This window comes from Schistocerca serialis, chromosome 6 (genome assembly GCF_023864345.2).
Source record: "Schistocerca serialis cubense isolate TAMUIC-IGC-003099 chromosome 6, iqSchSeri2.2, whole genome shotgun sequence".
Classification (NCBI taxonomy): domain Eukaryota; kingdom Metazoa; phylum Arthropoda; class Insecta; order Orthoptera; family Acrididae; genus Schistocerca; species Schistocerca serialis.
In genome coordinates this window covers 684006505-684028517 of record NC_064643.1, presented here as the reverse complement: position 1 = coordinate 684028517, position 22013 = coordinate 684006505, and the positions used below count along the sequence as shown (strand labels likewise).

The 22013-nt window shown below is 40.3% G+C and overlaps 1 protein-coding gene across 1 annotated transcript in view; it reads right to left on the bottom strand.

Annotated features, from left to right (window-relative positions):
- Positions 1-22013, bottom strand: part of LOC126485113 (synaptic vesicle glycoprotein 2C-like) — a 498779-nt gene that overhangs the window by 154268 nt on the left and 322498 nt on the right. Inside the window, exon 4 of the mRNA XM_050108743.1 lies at positions 17027-17189. Within this exon, the coding sequence (XP_049964700.1) occupies positions 17027-17189 (163 nt within the window). The remainder of the gene's footprint in view (positions 1-17026; positions 17190-22013) is intronic.

Genomic DNA, 22013 nt, shown 5'->3' with positions numbered 1-22013 from the left:
TTTTCTTGGGAAAACAATTTTCAAATACCCTTAAAAATGTATCGTGAAATAAGTTATATTTCAAGTTTGCATCGGGTTCCTTATACACTTCATCCCAGTCCAGCTGCTGTAGGCTTTCCCTAAAGTTTGCAATATTTATATTGTTAATTGAACACACTGCTTTGAAATTCTGATTTGATATACTGCATGGAGCTATGTCATGTACTGTAACTAGTTGTGCACCATGATCTGAAAGACCATTCTCAACAGGATAAGCATTTATGTCCTTAAACTTATCTTGGTCTATAAAAAAGTTATCTATCAATGCACTGCTGTTCTTTGTTATCCGAGTAGGAAAATCAATGACGGAGCTCAAACTGAAAGAACTGAGTAATACTCTTTCAGGGAATCAACATTGAAATCCCCACAAATGATAATTTGCCTCCCCCTGTCTGACAGATAGCACAACAAAGCGTCCAAGTTTTCTAGAAATAGCTGGAAATTCCCTGAAGGGGACCTATACACTGTTACAATTATGAAAGTGCCATCATTTAGTTTTAGTTCAGTGGCACATGCTTCCATATGTTGCTCTACACAAAATTTTTTAGTTTCTAAATTTTTTACACTGTGGAAGCTTTTGACACATATGGCAACTCTTCCTCTCATCATATTATCTCTACTTACATGTGCAGCTAATTTGTACCCATTGATGCTAACCTTTTGCATATCAGTGACAATGTGATGCTCAGACAGTCATAGTACATCTATTACATTCTCAGTTTCTATATCTTCTAAACAAAGCAGAAGCTCATCAACTTTATTCTTCAATCCCCCAATATTTTGATGAAATATGCTAACATTATTTTTCACTTTACTTTTGTGAGTATCTTGAACTTTTTTAACATCTTTAGTACTTGCCTGGCTGAGTTTCCCACTGGACACTGATCTTACACTAAAAAAGAGTTTCCACCATGAGATGTCGTTCCTCCCCCCTTTAAATTTCCTGCTATCAGCCCAGCCAGTTTACCCTTCCCTTTCTTGTTGAGGTGTAGGCCATGTCTAGTATAGTCCCACCTACAGAGTGAATCACCAGGAACCACACCAATGTGTGACCCTGCACCAGATCCAAGTAGTTGTTCCAACTCCAAATTAACTCTCCTGACAGAAGAGCTCAAATGAGGTCGGTCGTGGCACTCCAGAACCGACACAAACCCAACACTGGTATGACTCAATGTTGATGCAATCTTTGTCAGGTCACATTCTATGCTGTACCCCGGATCTCTGTCAATACCGTTGCCCGGCCCACCCACAATAACCACGGTATCTTCCTTAGTAAAGCCTCTACATAGTAAACCTAAATCCTCTGTAACCTGCCCCAGTCCAGCACTAGGTTTGAAAAAACTTGTGACCTGGTATTCTGACCCTAATTCATCCTGCAGAAGTTGGCCCACACCCCTAGCATGCGAACTACCTAGCAACAAGACTTTCTTTCTCTTTGCAGACTTCCCTACATTCTTATTCAATTTGCTGCTGAAAGCTTGTTGAGCCCTGTCTACATCTACTTCTGTGAGAGGCTCATCAGTTTCTGACTGAGGCAACAGGTCAAACCTATTTTGTACATTAATAACAAAGCTGTCAGAGGAATTTCTTGGCCTGTTCCTTATGCCTGTTGCCACTTCCCACCCCTGTTTACCCTTGTCACAGAGTGATGTACTTCGGGCAAGTGAGAGACTGTTTGTTTATTCTTACGACGATGTATCTTTGACTTGTCGTATTAACCGAGCGAGGTGGCGCAGTGGTTAGACACTGGACTCTCATTCTGGAGGACGAGGGTTCAATCCCGCACCCGGCCATCCAGATTTAGGTTTCCCGTGATTTCCCTAAATCGCTCCAGGCAAATGCCGGGATGGTTCCTTTCAAAGGGCACGGCCGACTTCCTTTCCCGTCCTTCCCTAATCCGATGAGACCGATGACCTCGCTGTCTGGTCTCCTTCCCCAAAACAACCAACCAACCAACTTGTTGTATTGTATGTTCTGTGACTATGTAATAAAGTGTTGTTGGACTGCTAATCGCTGCTCTACTGTGATTCACGACATAAAAATTTTGGTGCCGAAACCCGGGATAGACTTTGCCCAAGACAATTTCCACGATTGCCGTAGTGAACCGAATTCTGGACGCACGTCACGCGGCAATACTATGAGGGGGCTTACTGCAGCGATTTGTCACACCACGCAACAAGCTCTTCAACGAAAACTGCCTGCATACACAGCTAAGTTCAATTGAATTATCACCCAATATGTTTTGTAGTGCCATTTGTAAAGGCAACTGATTACATTATTGCCGCTGTGTACTGCTATTGTAGCTGTTCGATTAGCGCTTTAACGAATTATCAGATTCTACGCTACGCCCGTAGATTGTTTATGACTAGTGCTGCCATCTAGCGACCATCAATTGAACTACTTCGATTAGCGATCCAAAGATAACGCCTTACTAGGACCAGCTTACCGCTCACCGACACTGCTTTAAACTTTGGAGTAATCAGACGGAATGGACGTGCCAGACCACAAACCAGAAGCACAGTTACACTCTCTAAAGAGAAAACATATGAGAGAAAGAGCAAACATTACACAACTCGTAGCGGAAGTTGCAAGGTTGTCAGACACATCGGAAATCGCGGATTATAAATATTACAATGACAGATTGGGAAGCATTCTGGAGTGCCTCGTTAAATTAGATGAGGATATTCACGAGTTGTTGGACGATGACGAATATGAAGATGATGTTCTTAAATGCAAAGATTATATAGACACCGCGAAACTCACAATTTCTCGATTGTCTCACGAAATAGAGAAACAGCTTGTGAAATCGGTAGCAGACATAAAGATTCCCGACAATCTGCCGGTACAATCTGTAACAATGAGTGTTCCCACAGCTTCAGTAAAACTTCCGCCGATCAAACTTGAGCCTTTTTCAGGCGATATCGAGACATGGGCACGATTCTGGGAGCAGTTTGAGCAGTCGGTTGACAACGATCCGACGGTAACTACAATTAATAAACACATTTTTCTTCATGGCTCTCTCTCGGAAGAACCAAAGCATTCAGTGGACGGTATTGCGGTGATGGCCGAGACGTATGCAGAAATGAAGAGGATTCTCCGAGCGCGTTATGGCAACAAGGATCAAATAATTCAAGCCCACTTAGATTATCTCGAAGCCATAAAACCAATTAAGCTGTCCACCCCAGAGGAACTTAATTCAACATTCACTGAATGCCAGCGATGTATTCAAGCTCTCCGGGCACTTGGGGAAGACGTGAACGGATACGGCCGAGTCCTCGCGCTGAAAATTTTACGCGCTTTTCCGGATGACATATGCCGCCATTGGATAATTCACGCCAAGCATACGGGAATATCTGAAGGGGACATTTTGCAACTGATGGAGTTTCTGAACAAGGAAGTCGACGGGGTGCTTACCATGCAGAAAATACGCGGTGAATTTTCCAGCACTTCTAGTAACCTTCCCACAGCGTCCACACTTCACGTACACATGAAATCTAAAAGATCGACTCCGAAGGATACCAGCGTAAAGGAACCATTCTGCGTCTTTTGCGAATCTTGCGGTCATTGGGCGCAAGACTGTAAGAAGATCGTACGCGTTAATGATCGAGTAGATAAATTGAAACTAGCAAACAGATGCTTTCTTTGTTTCCAACGTGGGCACAAAGTGTCAAATTGCAAAAAGAAAGAAAAGGCTCGGTGTGTTAACTGTAAAAGACTGCATCATAAGTCCATTTGTGAGGAACGAAAGGATATTAGGGGTCCTGCGGATCAGACAAATGTTACCTCCATGAGAAAGGTATCTGTCGCTCCCCACGGATATACGTACCTTCAGACAGCTCAAGTATGCGTCTCAGGACCTACAGGATTGAGCAGGACAACGCGATGTCTACTGGACGCAGGTAGTCAGTCCAGCTTCATAGCAAAATCACTGATTGATGATCTGAAACTGCAAACGGTAGGCCGACAAGAACTAACCGTTTGTTCCTTTGAATCAAACCCTGCACGCCCACGCCACCACAGGCTTGTTCAGTTTAATATGAAGGGGCTTCGGCAGAATTCTTCAGTGCCACTTACTGCCTTCGAAAGTACTCACGTTATTTCTCACCAGCCTTCAGTTCCACAACATATAAAGAGTTTACCAGATACCCGTAAGATCACGCTAGCAGATCCGAAAACCGATTCAATGGAAGATCTTCCTGTGGAGATTCTTGTAGGAGGAGATTTTTATTGGAAGATAGTGAAGCACAATCCGCCCATATGCATCTCTGAAACCTTAGTGTTAGTTCCTTCTCTGTTTGGCTGGATACTTAGTGGTAACAAGTCACAAGCCTGTGTGCATGCAACCGTGGTAAATTTTGCTCAGACTGACCGATCTCATCTGCACTCTGACAATGATTTCAGACGCTTTTGGGACTTGGAAACTATAGGGATTACTGCCGATCAGGATCTACCTGTGAACAACAAGGATACTAAACTTCTTGAAGAGTTTAGAGCGTCTCTCTCTATAAAGGATCATCGAGCAGTGGTTACACTTCCTAAAAGACAACATACAGTGCTTTCGAGTAACAGACCGATCGCGGAAAAACGATTCAAGCACCTTAGGGAAAGATTTCAACTTCAAGAGACCTTTAAGCAAATGTATTTCGATCTTACGCTAGACTACATTACGAAGGGGCAAGTAGAGGTCGCTCCCACCCCACTCTCAGCAAAGGAGCTATTTTATCTCCCTCATCATGCAATGAGGAAGGAGAAATATCGAACCACTAGGTGGAGAATAGTCTTTGACACTTCATCTCACGAAAACAATGCACCTTCTCTGAATGACGTATTAGAAGTAGGACCGAACCTATTACCAGAGATTCTGGAAATTTTACTGCGTTTCAGACTATATTCTACGGATATCGTCGCGGACATAACACAAGCTTTCCTTCAATTAACCTTGAACGAAAAGGACAAAGACTTGACCAGATTCTTCTGGTTCAAGATTAGCCAGGATCAAACAGGAAATCTTCAAACGACGGACGAACTAACAGAATACTGTTTTAACAGACTCCCATTCGGCCTGACCTGCAGCCCATTTTTACTTTCTGCAACACTAAGAGAACTTGTCGACAAGTGTATGACAGCATTTCCCACCATAGCGCCACTTATAAACAAGACTGCATACATGGGCGACTTTGTGATCTCAGTAGAAGGTGATAATTTGGTGATAACTATATACTATGAACTTGTAACCCTAATGAAATTGGTCAGTCTCCCCTTATCAAAATGGGCTACCAACTGTGAACAACTCCACACTATCTGGAGGTAAAAAGGGCGAGAACTCCACACCCAGACTCAAGTTTTAGGTGTAGACTGGAACACCGCAGGTGACTACTTCTGTATCGATCCTAGCGAAATCATCAGAAGGTCGTCAGAAGAGCCAGCCACCAAACGACTTCTTTTACAATGTATGGCTAAATTCTATGACCCACTCGGACTGTTTTCCCCTGTTTCTCTTGTTGGGAAATTGCTATTCCAGGACACATGGTGCCGAGGAACTGGCTGGGATGAACTTATGCCCTGGGACTTAGGGGCACAATGTGCACTTGGATATCTACCTTACCTCCATCGTCACGCATACGTGTCCCTAGATAGATAGCTACAGCTCATGGAAGGGACTCTCAGCTGCGCGTATTCTGTGACGCCTCGGAAAAGGCATATGGAGCAGCTTTGTACATTCATACTGTCTTAGATGATGATGTCGTAACCCATTTAGTCTGCAGCAAGAACAGACTTTCTCCTATTAAGAAGGTGACATTGCCTCGACTCGAACTTTTAGCGGCAGTAGTTGGGACCAGACTATTGTGTTACTTTTGCCGTGCAACAGACTTTAAAATTGCCCATGCGATATTGTGGACGGATTCTACAATAACACTAAGTTGGATTCGCTGTGATCCTAACAGATGGAAGACCTTCGTTTGTAATCGGGTAACTGAGATACAAACACACATGACTCCCACACAATGGAAACACTGCCCAGGACCAGACAATCCTGCTGTCCACCTCTCACATGGACTCCTCGGCTACCAAATGAATTCTCTGGATATTTGGTGGCATGGGCCGCCTTGGCTTACATGCCCTCCTGAATGCTGGCCAAACGATACTCCAACGATGGTATGACTTCCTCCCGAAGAAAAGAGGAAGAAAACCCAGAGCCAAGTCTTGTCGACATCTACACCAACCAGCCTTTTGAACTTACTTAAATTCAGCTCATACTGGAAGCTTATTCATATCACAGCATGGACTCTCCGCTTCCTACACAACATTAGTCAGAAGAATAAATCTTCAGGAGAACTTACAGCCACCGAATTATCAGCTGCCAAAATGTATTGGATTCGAGGGGCCAGAGAGATTCCTTCCCCAGTGAATTACATGCACTTCAGAATAACTTACCATTGCCAAAAGAGTCAAAAATCACACGATACAATCCTTTCTTAGAAGATGGACTGATATGTCTGGGAGGTCGACTGCAGTGCACTAGCCTAAATAGGGAACAAAAACATCCTGTACTCCTTGACGGTTCCCACCACTTCACACAATTGGTTATTCGAGAGACACACATCCGCCTTCATCACTTTGGTGTTCATTCTGTACTATCCGAACTGCGAACCGAATTTTGGATCCTTAGAGCTCGTCAGGCCATCAAAAGAATCCTACACTCATGCCTCGCATGCAAAATCTTGAAGAATCCACGACGGCAACAGATCGAAGCACCGCTGCCACCTGAACGAGTTTCACCTGCCAAACCATTTGCTGTAACCAGAATAGACTTTGCTGGCCCACTATTCATCAAAGTGGGGAAGGAAAAGCACAAGTCACATATCACTCTTTTCACATGTGCTACCACACGAGCTGTACACCTCGAACTCTGTACAGTTTTGTCAACAGACAAGTTTCTTATGGCACTTCAGCGATTCGTCGGAAGACGCGGACTACGCCACACGATATATACAGATAACGCGAAAACATTCCACGCCACGAAAAAGGAACTAGCCCAAATTTGGAAGGCATTAACCACCACAAAAACTTATCAGCTCCTCGTCCACCACGGTATTACTTGGAAATTCATTGTCTCCCGGACGGCTTGGTGGGGAGGATGGTGGGAAAGAATGGTGGGCACTATAAAACGTTGCCTACGGAAGGTATTGGGACTCGCAAAGCTCACTGAGGAACAACTGAACACCACCTTGATCAGTAGTGAAGCCGCGGTGAACTCCAGGCCCATCACACCAGGAGATGATTGTGATGCACTCACACCTTCCCATTTTTTGACGGGAGAAAAACTTACGACCATTCCGGCGGGACCAGAGCCTTCAGTGAACACGAATTTAACAAGGGAATTCCGACTGAGACAGCAACTCTGTGACAGTTTTGGAACCGTTGGATTAAAGAATACCTATTGGAGCTCCGGAACTACCATGAAGTTAAACGCCCATCGGGACGAGTCATCCCCTTTCGCCCTGGCGACATCGTGCTGATCCAAGAGGACCTTCGTCCGCGACATATGTGGAAGAAGGCCAGGACAAAAAAGGCACCAGAAGGTCACATCACTAATCGTCCTGTGCAGCTGGCCGTACCTTTGGAGGTCAACCAGGGTGGGGAGGATGTCACAGAGTGATGTACTTCGGGCAAGTGAGAGACTGTTTGTTTACTCTTAGGACCATGTATCTTTGACTTGTTGTATTGTATGTTCTGTGACTATGTAATAAAGTGTTGTTGGACTGCTAATCGCTTCTCTACTGTGATTCACGACAACCCTTCTCCCCCCTTAACCTGCCCGGTTCTCGCCTTGCCTCATCTAACTCAGCCTGAAGGGCACCAATTTTCCCCTCCTCTTCCACAATCTTTCTATCTCTACTGCATAGCCTACAGAACCACTGATGAGTCTCGCTCATTTTCCCAATTCCCACACCACTACAATCGCCCCAATGAAAAAAGTTACTACATCCATCACACCAGATCCCGGAGCTAACGACTCTACGGCACGTCAGACACTTTACACTCATGGTACAAATCGATTTTAGTGACAGAAAGACAATTAAGTTACCGGAAAACAATGAAAATAAGTGTACGAAAAATTAAGCCTACTCGCAACAATGTAAACAGTGGTTCAGAAGTTCATTAATGGAAATTACTTGAGAGATGATGATACTCTACAGATATAAAGGGGCAGCAAACGTATTTAGCACACTAAAGTATCAGTAAATGCACTTAAAATTGCGGTATGAAGTTTAATCTGAAAGCTCAAAAGTTCGGCCTGGCCACGATATGTAAACAAAACGAACTTTACGTGATTACTGTGAAAATACGCGAGTAAGACAGAAACCTTTAATGGTTGCTTCAAGAGCACTATAATTAACGTAATAAATTAATTTAAAGTGTTAAAAACAGTTTATTACTACTTAAATTACTTATATTGTATGAGAGCTGTGACTCAGACGTCCATATAGCAGGCGCAGGGCTGTGAAACACATGTATCCTCGCTTAGTAGCTAATCATCAGATATATAAAGTACTAGTAAATAGGGACCATACACAGTTTTGATAAAAGTACTGAATTCCATGGTTGGGTTTGTAAATATTCTTATGGAATCAGCTATACTTTAATTTAAGTACTTCCTTTCACATGTTCTGTGACCTAACGACTTCAAACAAACTGAATAATGGGATTAGACTTTTATACAAAAGAATCACTTACCTTCTTCATGAATAACATGGGGTACAATTCATAGCTGAATCAGGTACATACTTAATGGACAATCTTATATATATATCACAAAAAAATGGTATCAAGAACAATAGCATAAAAACAAGATTTTTCTTGCCAGTTCTGCAAGTTAGATCCACAGACTGATGTAAGCACCCGAACACGGAAAGGGACTGACGCGTCACTGGTTGAAGACATGAATTGAAAAGTAGTTAACACAGATTTAGTTTACAGTCATGAAATCATCCATTTAAGTGGGGAGCTATGAGGTGTAATGGATCACTATGTCTTAAAGCAAGGTGATATACCTTTCCGTTTCAATCCGACAAACCATGTCTGAGACTTTCAACAGGGAATTTTTGTTTTTTATCTTATTAGACATTTACGACTTGCCTTCTGCGGAAATTTTGTTTTGTCTGTACATGTACTGTAACACGCGACATGTCTGGTAAATGGGGCAGTGGGAGTGAATGTAGAATGTAATTGTAAAGCGCACTGTGACTCCTGCTGCAGCGAGTAATTATTCCATGTGGCTTAAGTCTCGCCTATGAGATATGTTCCACTCCACAGAAATCCCAGGGAGTTGGAGTCTTGGTTGTTGACACCTCTAGGACAAGAAGTCAGTCATTAGTTGATAGCCAGGATATATAAGAGACAATGCACCAGGTTAATGTTGTATAGCTTGGAGTGCTACCAACTGTAAAACTGTAACATACTCATTGTAATGGAAAGTGAATCTGAATATTTCGAAGAAGAAGACTCCAAAATCATTCAGCAATAGCTAGTCTCTTAAGTAACTTTCCAGGCTGACACAGGCATCACAACAGAGGAAAACAAGTCTGGAGCCAAGATACCTGGGCCATGGTACTACTGCTACTACTACCACCAAGTGCAAGAAGGTAAAGTTTGTAACCTACAACCACCATAAAATATATGTGCAAACAAACCGGTACAGGTGCATGAAGCTTCATATTTTGTGACCCAATTCCAAAAACCTTTCCAACAGCAACTCGAAAGGCATTTGACTGTGTGAATCACAGTACTCTCCTAGAGAAATTGACATTTTATGGGATTGATGGCATAGTCAACCAATAGATAATGTCATTTCTAACCAAAAGAATGCAGAAAGTTGTATTTAGTAATTGAAGCAATATAGTCCAGTGACATAATTTGGACTGGGGAGAAATCATGTAGGGGGGTTCCCAAGGTTCTTAGGTCCACTATTGTTCCTCATATATGTAAATGATCTTTCATCTAGTATACAACAATCAGAATTAGTTCTTTTTTCAGATGACACTAATACTGTAATCAATCCAAGCATATGTACAGACACAGAAGAAATGGTAAACAAAGTTCTTAAGAGTATCACTGACTTGCTTTTCTGCAAATGGTCTCACCCTAAATTTTAAACAGACAGAACATATTCAGTTCTACACATCTAGGGGTACTACACCAATGATAAGTGTAACACATGGTGAAGAAATAATAATTAGTGTGGAAACTTCAAAATCCATTGGGGTCCACATCCATGACAATTTCAATTGTTATATAAACACTGTTCAGCCTTTTATTTTGATACAATTACCACCAAGTGATCGGTCCAGATGAATGGAAAAGAACTGAGGGTGTTGACAACACAAATTTTCTGTTGCACTCTACAACATGACAGTCCTGATTTTGATGCCTTTTTCACCAGATGTGCCATCTGGATTCTTCCCCAAGACACTAATTTGTCAGAACTCTGCTGGTGGGAATTGGCATTACAACAGTTCTTGCCACCCACATAATATTAATTTTCATTTATGTTTTCATTCCCAGCAATTCTTCTCAGTAATGAATCCTTCCTTCACTCCATTTTAATTTCCTATATATTTTATTTTCTGACCAGTGTATATACTTAGCTTGCCACTCTTACTAATTCTTGCATGTTGTTTTGCCAGTAATCTTGGTTTTCCTTATTACCCTGTCTTTCATCTCTAAGCACTCCGGTTTTCAAATCTCGTCTGATGCTCTCCCTAACAATCAGTCTTCCCTTCTCATTCTGTCTGTTATATCTCCCCTGACCAGGGATTATGGGTGGCTTTTCCAAACTCTCCCCATTTTGCTAGTTATTTTCTGTTCCTCCCTCTTACTTTGCCTTTCACCATTCTGCCCGAAGAAGGCACTCACTCCAAAAACTTCCAAATTCCATATATATATATATATATATAAAAAAGAAAGATGATGAAACTTACCAAACAAAAGCGCTGGCAGGTCGATAGACACACAAACAAACACAAACATACACACAAAATTCTAGCTTTCGCAACCAATGGTTGCCTCGTCAGGAAAGAGGGAAGGAGAAGGAAAGACAAAAGGATATGGGTTTTAAGGGAGAGGGTAAGGAGTCATTCCAATCCCGGGAGCGGAAAGACTTACCTTAGGGGGAAAAAAGGACAGGTATACACTCGCACACACACACATATCCATCCACACATACACAGACACAAGCAGACATATATATATATATATCTCCCCCTGTGACTGCTTGGTGAGTAAATTTTTGATCTACCCAGTTACATTATATTTTCAAAATCTGAAATTGATTATTTTCACTGATACATATATAAGTAGTTACAAAATTATTTTTTGGAGAAATCACGATTACTATTCTGAAAATGATGTCTCTGTAAGGTGAGGCATGATTGTGGAGTATGGGCTTTCCCATTAAGGCTGTAGTCTATTGTTGTTGTTGTTGTTGTCAGTTCAAAGACTGGTTTGATGCAGCTCTCAATGCTACTCTATCCTGTGTGAGCTGCTTCATCTCTGGACAACTACTACAACCTACATCCTTCGGAATCTGCTTGTTGTATACATCTCTTAACTCCCTCTATGATTTTAACCCCCCCCCCCCCCCCCCCACACACACACACACACACAAACACACACACACTTCCCTCCAATACTAAATTGGTGATTTTAGGAGAAGAAAAACTTCTTAGCGAAGAACACAAATAAACACTGTATCGTGGATAACTGGTTTTGGTAAACTATGTTACCAGCATCAGAGCTTTGTACAGGTTATTATAAACATCTTGTGTACACAAAATTTTTCCATTAATGATGTGTTGGCATGTCAAAAGTAAGAGTTAAAATTACTAAAGGCGCCCTAGTAGGCACAATGTGTGATTATATGGATGAAATCTTGTGGTGGTTCGTGTACAAAGTAATTTTAACTTTTAGTTTTGACGTGTGAACACGTCATTCATATCATACATTGTGCATCTGGAGATTTAATAGAAAGATTGTGTGTGCAGCTGACACAAGATGTTTATAATAATCTGTACGAAGGTCTGATGATGGTAACAGATACAGTGATTTATTGCAATCTTTGTTCAGAAGTTTTTATTCTCCTAAGAAAGCAAATACATATCACTCCTTTATACTCAGTATGAGTAAATTAACAAATTGGTGATCCACTGATGTCTCACAATGTGTCCTATCAACCGTTCCCTTCTTCTGGTCAAGTTGTGCAACAAATATCTTGTCTCCCCAATTCTATTCAGTACCTCCTCATTAGTTATGTGATCAACCCGATTAATAATCTACAATCTTCTGTAGCACCACATTTCGAAAGCTTCTATTCTCTTTCTGTTTAAACAGTTTATCATCCGTGTTTCACTTCCATACATGGCTACCCTCCAGACAAATTCCTTCAGAAAAGAATTCCTAAAACTTAAATCTTTATTTGATGGTAGCAAATTTCCCTTTTTCAGAAATGATTTTCTTGCCATTGTCAGTCTACCTTTTATATTCTCTCTACTTCCACCATCATCAGTTATTTTGCTCCCCAAATAGCAAAACTCATCTACTACTTTAAGTGTCTTTGTTTTCTAACCTAATTCCCTTAGCATCACCAGATTTAATTCGACTACATTCCATTAGTCTTGTTTTGCTTTTGTTGATATTCATCTTGTGTCATTCTTTCAACTACTCTTCCAAGTCCTTTGCTGTGTCTGACAGAATTATAATGTCATCGGCAAACCTTCAAGTTTTTATTTCTGCTCCCTGAATGTTAATTCCAACTCCAAATTTTTCTTGGGTTTCCTTTAATCCTTCTTCACACTACACATTGAATAACATTGGGGACAGGGTACTGCCCTGTCTCACTCGCTTCTCAACTACTGATCCCTTTCATGCCCCTTGGTTCGTATAGGTGTCGTTTGATTTCTATGAAAGTTGTAAATAGCCTCTAGCTCCCTGTATTTTACACATGCAACCTTCAGAATTTCATAAAGAGTATTCCAGTCAACATTGTCAAAAGCTTTCTCTAAGCCTATAAATGCTAAAAACGTAGGTTTGTCTTTCCTTAACCTATCTTCTAAGATAAGTCGTAGGATCAGTACTGCCTCATTTTTTCCTACATTTCTACAGAATCTAAAGTGATTTTCCCCAAGGTCAGATTCTATCAGTTTTTTCATTCTTCTGTAAAGAATTCATGTTAGTATTTTGAAACCATGACTTATTAAGCTGATAGTTCAGTAATTTTCACACCTGTGAGCGACTGCTTTCTTTGGAATTGGTATTTGCTGCATTCTTCTTGAAGTCTGAGGGTATTTTGCCTGTCTCAAACATTTTGCACACCAGATGGAAAGTTTTGTCATGGCTGGCTCTCCCAAGGCTATCAGTAGTTCTTACAGAATGGCATCTACCCCCAGGGTCTTATTTCGAATTAGATATTTCACAGCTCTGTCAAATTCTTCTCACACTATCACATCTCCCATCTCATATTCACTTACATTCACTTCCCTTTCTATAATATTGCTTTCAAGTTCATCTTCCATGTATAGACCCTCTACGTACCCCTTCCACCTTTCAGCTTTCCTTCTTTGCTCGGCACTGGTTTTCCATCGGAGCCCTTGATATTCATACAGCTGCTTCTCTTTTTCCCAAAGGCCTCTTTAATTTTCCTGTAGGCAGTATCTATCTTTCCCCTCATGAAATGTGCTTCTAATCCTTCCGTGTGTTCTCCAGCCGATCCTGCTTAGCCATTTTGTACTTTCTGTCAATCCCAGTTTTTAAACATTCCCTTTTACCTGCTTTGTTTGCTGCATTTTTAAGTTTATGTCTTTCACCAATGAAATTCAATATCTCGTGCGTTACTCAAGGATTTCTAGCTGGCCTTATCTTTTTACCAATTTGATCCTCTGTTGCCTTCACTATTTCATATCTTCAAGCTAGCAATTCATCTTCTACTGTATTACTTTTCCCTGTTTTAGTCAACTGTTGCCTAATGCTACCTCTGAAACTCTGACCAACCTCTGGTTATTTCAACTTCTCCATGTTCCATCCCCTTAACTTCCTGCCTTTATACAATTTCTTCAGTTTTAACATACGGTTCATAAACAATAAATTGAATTCAGAGTCCACACTTGCACCTGGAAATGTCTTACAGTTTAAAATCTTGTTACTTAATCTCTGTCTGAGCATTATACAATGGATCTGAAACCTTCCCATATCTCCAGATCTCTTCCATGTATAAAACCTTCTTGCATGATTCTTAAACCAAGTGCTAGCGAATATTGAACTATATTTTGTGTAAAATTCTACCAGGTGACTTCTTCTTTTATTCCTTTCCCCCATTACATATTCACCTATAATTTCTCCGTTTCTTCCTTTTCATACTACCGAATTCTAGTCCCCCATAACAATTAAATTTTCATCTCCTTTAAGTATCTGAATAATTTCTTTTATCTCACGATACATTTCTTAAATCTTTTCATCACCTGCGGACATAGTTGGCATATAAACCTGCACTACAGTGATAGACATGAGCTTCTTGTCTGTCTTGGGTGTGAAAATGTGTTCAACATGCTGTTCATAAGACCTTAGCTGCTCTTCCTATTTTCTTATTCATTATTAAACCCACTCCTACATTATCCTATTTGATTTTGTATTTATCATTCCTTTTAAGAGGAAAATGTCTTTGTGCCATACACGTTTCAATGTTGTATGCGTATAACAGCAGGGAAGCCTTCATCACTGCCTTATCCTGCAACTAGTGCAAGTGAGAGTGAGTACGTTAAGTGTAGTATCACCATGCATGTGTACTTAAAGCAACTGTCAAATGTGTCAGTGTGAGTCAGCCACTAGAGGCTGTATGTAGAAAGCATGCACATGGCACAGTTTCCGCTGCACTGTCTACTGGCGACTCACGCCTATATATGTGCGGAGCAGCACTGATTCGCTCTATATTCTTTCAGCTTGTACCACTCACATCCACTGTTCTGTGTATCACTTATGTTGCACCTACTTCATGATTCTTTCGTCTTGTTGCATGTGGAGTCAAGAGAGGCTTATTTCCATTATTGTTCAGAGGTTTATGAATAAAGCATATTTGTGTTACTTGGATTGGTTTTGTGTATTACTTGATTACTGCAGTCACTTATAGAAGAACGTATAATGTGGCACTCCATGCAATAAGTTCCATCACATCCATGTCTTCTGTGCACATCATTTACAATGAGCATCCATCAATATGTCACATGCAAACATCAATGTAAGCCGAAATCAAGATTGTGGTGACTAAATAAAATTTAAGAAAATTCAAGGCAGAAAACTTTGCACTTTCCCAAAAAAGCATTAATTTCATAGATATACTCTTGTTTTGGTTGTCATTTTCATCCTATTCCCTCCAACAGAGCCATCTGGGATTCATGGTGGAGCATGTGGCTACTCATGATGTTCCTCCTGACTGTGATCGATTTGAGTGATCGATTTGAGTAGGCACCTCGTATCTCTTGCTCTTCTTAGCATCTCTTCATTTGACTCAATCAGTCTATGAAATATTCAACATTCTCCTCAAATACCACACCTTGAAAGTGTGTATTAATAAAAATTATCATACATCCAGAAAACTTCAGAATTCTGCTTATGTGAAATACAGATAATTTGTTACTATCATTTCATCTCCTCTTTTGTGTAGTGACTTGACAAGAGCGTATTAAGTATGTATAGGAACATTCCCCAATGAAAAGACACACTTTGTAATTAACGAAGTACTGGTATGGTACAAAGCTCACCTTGAAAATAATTTGATTCTTTTACTGTTGACTTCGTCATAACCACTTGAATATTTTTTTAAGAGTGTCAGTAACTTTGAAAACACTGAAATGTGTAGCATCGTTCAGATTTTTTCCACTTATTATTTTTCTTATGTCATAATGAAGACATCAGAACCACATATATTTTAATCTAGTTCAGTTAAAACATTAAAATATCAAAGTTCTAAGATGAGTGAAGTTGCTTATATTATGGTTTTAGTAATTTATATGTTTCTATAATGCATGTAGAAAAAGATATGTAATTATGTGGGTTGGAACTTTAATAGTGACAACTATTTATTTACAACTTATACAAAACAGATGCATGTTTTGAAGTTTTACTGTCCTTCAGAGTAGTCAAAGTTTTACTGTCCTTCAGAGTAGTCACTATCATCATGTATATCACATTGCCAGTGATGTGGAAGTTGTAGGATACCACTAGCAGTGTAAGCTGTGTTGATAGTTTGAGTGGAGCACTCCACTGTCTGACAAATCCCCATATCAGGTATGAAGCGAATGGCATGAGGTGCCTCCTCCATCTTCGGAATCAACTTGAAGTGACATGGGATTTAGTCCAGGGAGTGCAGTGGCTGGTACAGCACTTTTTGATGGGTGGGTCCTGCAGAAAGTGCCACTGCTTCTTTCTCTAATCTGGCTGCAGGCTAGGTTCCTAAAATGAACAGCTCAGAGAAAGATGTAGCAACACTTTTTGCATGACTTGTCCATCATTTTGCAGGATAGTGCTCAGGTGGATATGGTGCAAGTTCTGACAGATCGATGGGGCTGTAAAGCATTGCACCACCCACCACACTCCTTGGATTTACGCCCATGTGAATTCAGCTCAGTACCTAAATTGAAGGGAACACTTCATAGAATTCGCTTCAGAACTGTTGCAGAGATTTATTGGGCAACAGGCCATTCCAGTCAAACTATCACCACTATTGGTGCTGTTAGGGTACCCTACAACTTCCACAGTGCTGGCAATAGGTTACACGCACTGCTGATGACTACTCTGAAGGGCAGTAGAATTTTGAAACATGAATCTATTTTGTATAAGTTGTAAATAAATAGTAGACACTATTAAAATTCCAGTCCTTGCATAAATGAAAATATATGTACATGAAAGGTGTGTAAAACCATAGTTCAGTTGTACTTACATTATGCCACCTAGAAATTTCATTAACACCAGGAACAGCAAACTTTGAGTAAAACTTCCAATGAAACTCAAAATTCCATCAAGAGTGTATGCAATTATTAAAAGCTTCCTTCTTCCAAGGATGTCCGACATGAAACCCCAAGCAAAAGCACTTGTAATCATGCCTGAAAAATATTAAAATTTTACCCATCTGACAGAAATGTCAAGAAAAACTGTCATTAACCTAAAGGTTTTACATCTACATTCCACAATCACCTCATGGTGTGGGTTACCATGTGCAACACTGTCACTGCATCTCTTTCCTATTCCAGATGTGAATGGTTCACAGAAATAACGATTGTCGGTAAGCTTTTATGTGAGCCTGAGTCTCTAATTTTACCTTTGTGGCCTTTTTGCAAAATGTACACAGGAGGAGGTAATAAACTGATTGAGTTGGGAATGTATGCTCTGGGAATCTTAATGATAAACCAGACTGTGATGCAGAACACCTCTTCAGTAGCATCCGCCACTATAGCTTGTTGAGCATCTCTGAGACCCTTCTGCACTTACTAGATGAGCCCCTAATGAAGTGTACTGCTCCTCTTGGGATCTCCCTCTATCAGTCCTATCTGGTATGGCTCCCAAGCTGATGAGCAAGAGTCAAGTATTGGTCCAATGAGGGACTTGTAATCTGCCTCCTTTGTGGACTAACTACACTTACTGTGTATTCTTCAACAAATATCAGTGTCGCATCAGCCTTATCTGCAATTACTTTTATTTGGCATCAGCCTTATGTGCGATTCATTTTATGTCATTGTTCCGTTTTAAACTGCTCCATACACCACAGCACTTTACTAGGCGTGGTTCTACTGTAGGAAGCGTGCCCTTGCCAAAGACCGTTTATACAAGGACCTACAATTCAACAAGGGCTCCAAAATGCAATGCAACTTGGCATTTTTCATATTAACAAACACTGGTGGAAGTGAAAGTAGTTATCTTACTGATAGTAATTTGTTTGAACTACTTCTCCTTTCAAGATTATGCCAGCTACTTTCTCTGCTTTTGGTCTGAAGAAGAAATATGTATGATATGCATGATATGATATGCAAACTCAAGTGACACAGTGGCTTTGCACAACCGCACAGACTACCCATCACACCTCCCGCCTCTATCCAAATTCCCATTCACGCCTCAGCCCACTTGGTATTCCCCCAAAACATGAAAGGTGCTGCAGAGCCTTTCCAACCATACTGGAATAGCACCTCAACATCGAATGAAATGGAGGATCCTGCCTGAAATGCAAGCATAGGTGCTTTAATCAAATGAAACTGTATGGTTCCACAGATCTTTGTACAAAGCCACAGTGCCAGGATGGCAAGGTGGTAAGTGCACATGCATAGTTAGCAGGAGACTGGGGTTTGGATCTCAGCCTTGGCACCAATTTTCTTTCATCGCCTCAGTCTGCATGTAAACATCACAGATGTTTGAGTCTTGAAGAGGTCTCTGGAACCACATAATTTCACTTGCAGAAACATGTACTTTGAAGTGTGAGCAATTCTTATGTCTTTCACAAGTAAATACTGTTTAGATCAGCTTTCTTGGTGAAAATTTAAAATAATCTCATTCATGTCATGAATGGGAGAGACATGGATATCCTGCACCTCTTCTGCTATTAGTATAGATGGTACTTTATGTACAAAATGCACCAGGAAATGAATACCAAATGAAACATACTTTGCAACAGTATACTATTAGCATGTTCTTCATTCACTCACCATGTGCCACAGATCTCATCAAGAAGGATAGCATTAAGGGATGTGGAATATCTTAAGATATACATTAACATGAGACAAGTGACACATATAAATTGAATACGTACATTATATCAACAATAAACTACTCCTATTCTGCTTAATATTATTTATGCTTAGTAGGAAAGGCACTACTTTGAAATAAGCTATTGCTTCCTCAGTTGTACTACAGAACTACTGCTTATATCCTACTGATAGCTTACTATTAAGGAGACTGCCTACACTACACTTGTCCATCCTTCCTTTAGAATACTGCTGCGTGGTGTGGGATCCTTACCAGATAGGACTGATGGAGTACATCGAAAAAATTGAAAAAAGGGCAGCACATTTTGTATTACTGCAAAATATGGGAGAGAGTGTCACTCAAATGATACAGGATTTGGGCTGGACATCATTAAAACAAAGGCATTTTTCGTTGCAATGGAATCTTCTCACGAAATACCAATCACCAACTTTCCACTCCGAATGCGAAAACATTTTGTTGACACCTACCCACATAGGGAGAAACGATCACCATGATAAAATAAGGTAAATCAGAGCTTGCATGGAAAGATATATATGTTCATTCTTTCCTCACACTATACGAGATCGGAATAATAGAGAACTGCGAAGTCGGTTCGATGAACCCTCCGCCAGGCATTTAAATTTGATTTGCAGAGTATCGATGTAGATGTAATATTTCCAAGAATATGTTGGTGTTTTTAGAAGAAAATAATTAGCCATATCTGTAACAACAGAAACTTGTGATTGTGTAAATCACAGTTCAGATGAAATTGACCTTTACAATAATCAATCAAGGAGTAAATGACAAGCCATTTGGGTCAGAATTCCAGTATCATTAAAATGGACTCTGCAAGATGTGCAGTTATATATTTTAACAATATTCTTAGTGCTTGCTTCTGTTGAACAAATACTTTATTTATTTTATGTTCATTGTCCTGAAGACAATTTTGTTAGACAGTGAGGAGTGAAAATATACAAAAATAATACAACACTTATCTTTAGGTCAATTCAATGAGAACTATTTCTCAGAGAAAGCATAGTGAACTGGGCTTCTTTTTTTGTTTATTTATAGATTGATTCCACGTAAACTTGTAATCTATTTCAGTCCTAAAGACTTTTAGGCACAGTGTGTAATTTAGTATATCACCACTAATAACTACTTCTGGCGCTGCTTATTTGTAATCACATAACATCAGTCTTTGTGACGGAGAGACTTAACCATTAGTTATGAATGTTGTAAGCCTATTTAGTGAGCATCTGACCTTTGATATGTCTGAATTGGATACCTGACAATCATTACACTTTCTGAACCCCTTTAAAAGTCATTGGAAGCTGTATATCAAAATGTGTGAATTCCTAAGTGACCAAACTGCTGAGGTCATCGGTTATGTATGTCAAAAATAAGAATGGCCCAATACTGATCCATGCAGTATTCCACATGTTTTGGTCCCACATTCTAAGCTTACTTTCACGCCTGTGTCATAGTAAGTCAATGAGACCCTGTGGTATCTGGTACGAAGGTAAGGCCCCATCCATGCAAAAGGGTTGACACAACATTTCAGTTTTCCAAGAAGAATTTTGTGATCTGCAAAATTACAAATCATACCAACAGAGAATTTTTCCCATTTAGCTCCGCCAGCACTTTATTTTTGAGACAGTTTATGGCTGTCTCCACAAAGAATTCTCTATGGAAGTCAAAATGAGAAGCAGTTAAGCAGTTCTAATAAGAAAAATGAGTTAGTATTCTAGCATACCATCACTCTCCAGAACGGACTGGAAGCAGTCGAATGACTCTAATTAGGGAATCTATTGTAACAGCTGTGATGGCCACACTACTGCAGCTAGAAGCAGGGCTACCCTACGCAGATGGAGCATTGCTGAGAGTCCTCAAAGCGAGTGCAGATCAGTGGAGTGCATTGCCCAACAATCCTCAAAGATAAATACTCTGGGAACTGGAAAGATGTCCTGGAAGCTACAGATGAAGCTCTTTATTGGCAATGAGAATTATATGTGGACCACTATGTCAAACTAGTTTCTGTTCAATTTGTAACTTGTGTTAATTTTTGCTTTAGTTAAATATGTGATTTGTAATTTTTATTTGTAAAATTTATGAACTGTATTCTCTCTTTTTTTTCTTTTTTTCTACTTTCAACTTGGAACTTTGGATGTTAGTTGTCACATGACAAATAAATATATCTACTCACAATACAGAGAAGTTGCTGAGTTGCAGACAGGCACACAAAAAAGACTGCTAAACATGTGAGCTCTCAGCCAAAAGGCCTTCTTCTAAAGTAGCAACATACAAACATTCATGAAAACATGATTCATACACAAATGACCACCGTCTTTGGTCACGGAGGCCAGAATGCGAGCAACTGTGCATGATGGGAGGAGTTCTGAGAAAGACGCATTGCTGGGTGATGTCACAGTGGCGCATGGAGCAGCTGAGTCAGGGAGCAGTGGGTAGCAAGGTGACTCCACACTCTGCTACAGCAAAACATGCCAGGAAGTTGGACAGTATAGAAAACTACAGCTAACATTGACAGCAGCAGCCTCCAGTGGCAAGTTGGGAACAACAGTGGAACTGATGTTGACATCTAGTGGTGAAACCTCTAACACATTCAGCAATGCCACGAGGCTGCAGACTGGCCCCACAGCAGCTATCTAGCAGTGCAACTGGTGAGTTGTAAACAAAGACACATGACCACACTGAACATCAAACATTGCAACTCATGCTAGCATCAATAGATGAGTGGTGATGAACTGCTGGCACATTAGTAAACTACATTACATTATCTTCAGAGCATATCATTTTATGTTACATTTTGCATTACTACGAATAACTGTAAACAGCATTTTCGATATTTTTCAAAATTTTGCTCTGAAGTACGCTTGTGTGTGCATATTTACATCACTAGGATGATAGCTTGCAGCTGCAGTTCTGATGTACTATAGTGATAATTCTAAATTACAGATTTACATGTTTATTAACATACGAAGTGCATGTTACCTCTGTGAGAAATGGTATATTGACAGTGTGACAACAGAATAGTGTCACAGCATAGAGATAAGATTTCCACGCTATTTATTAGTAAGCACATATACGTAACACGTGTAAGTGTTACAAGCATGCAGGGCATACTAACCCCCCCCCCCCCCCTACTTCATGTGGCAGTGGTGCTCCTTTTACTGAAT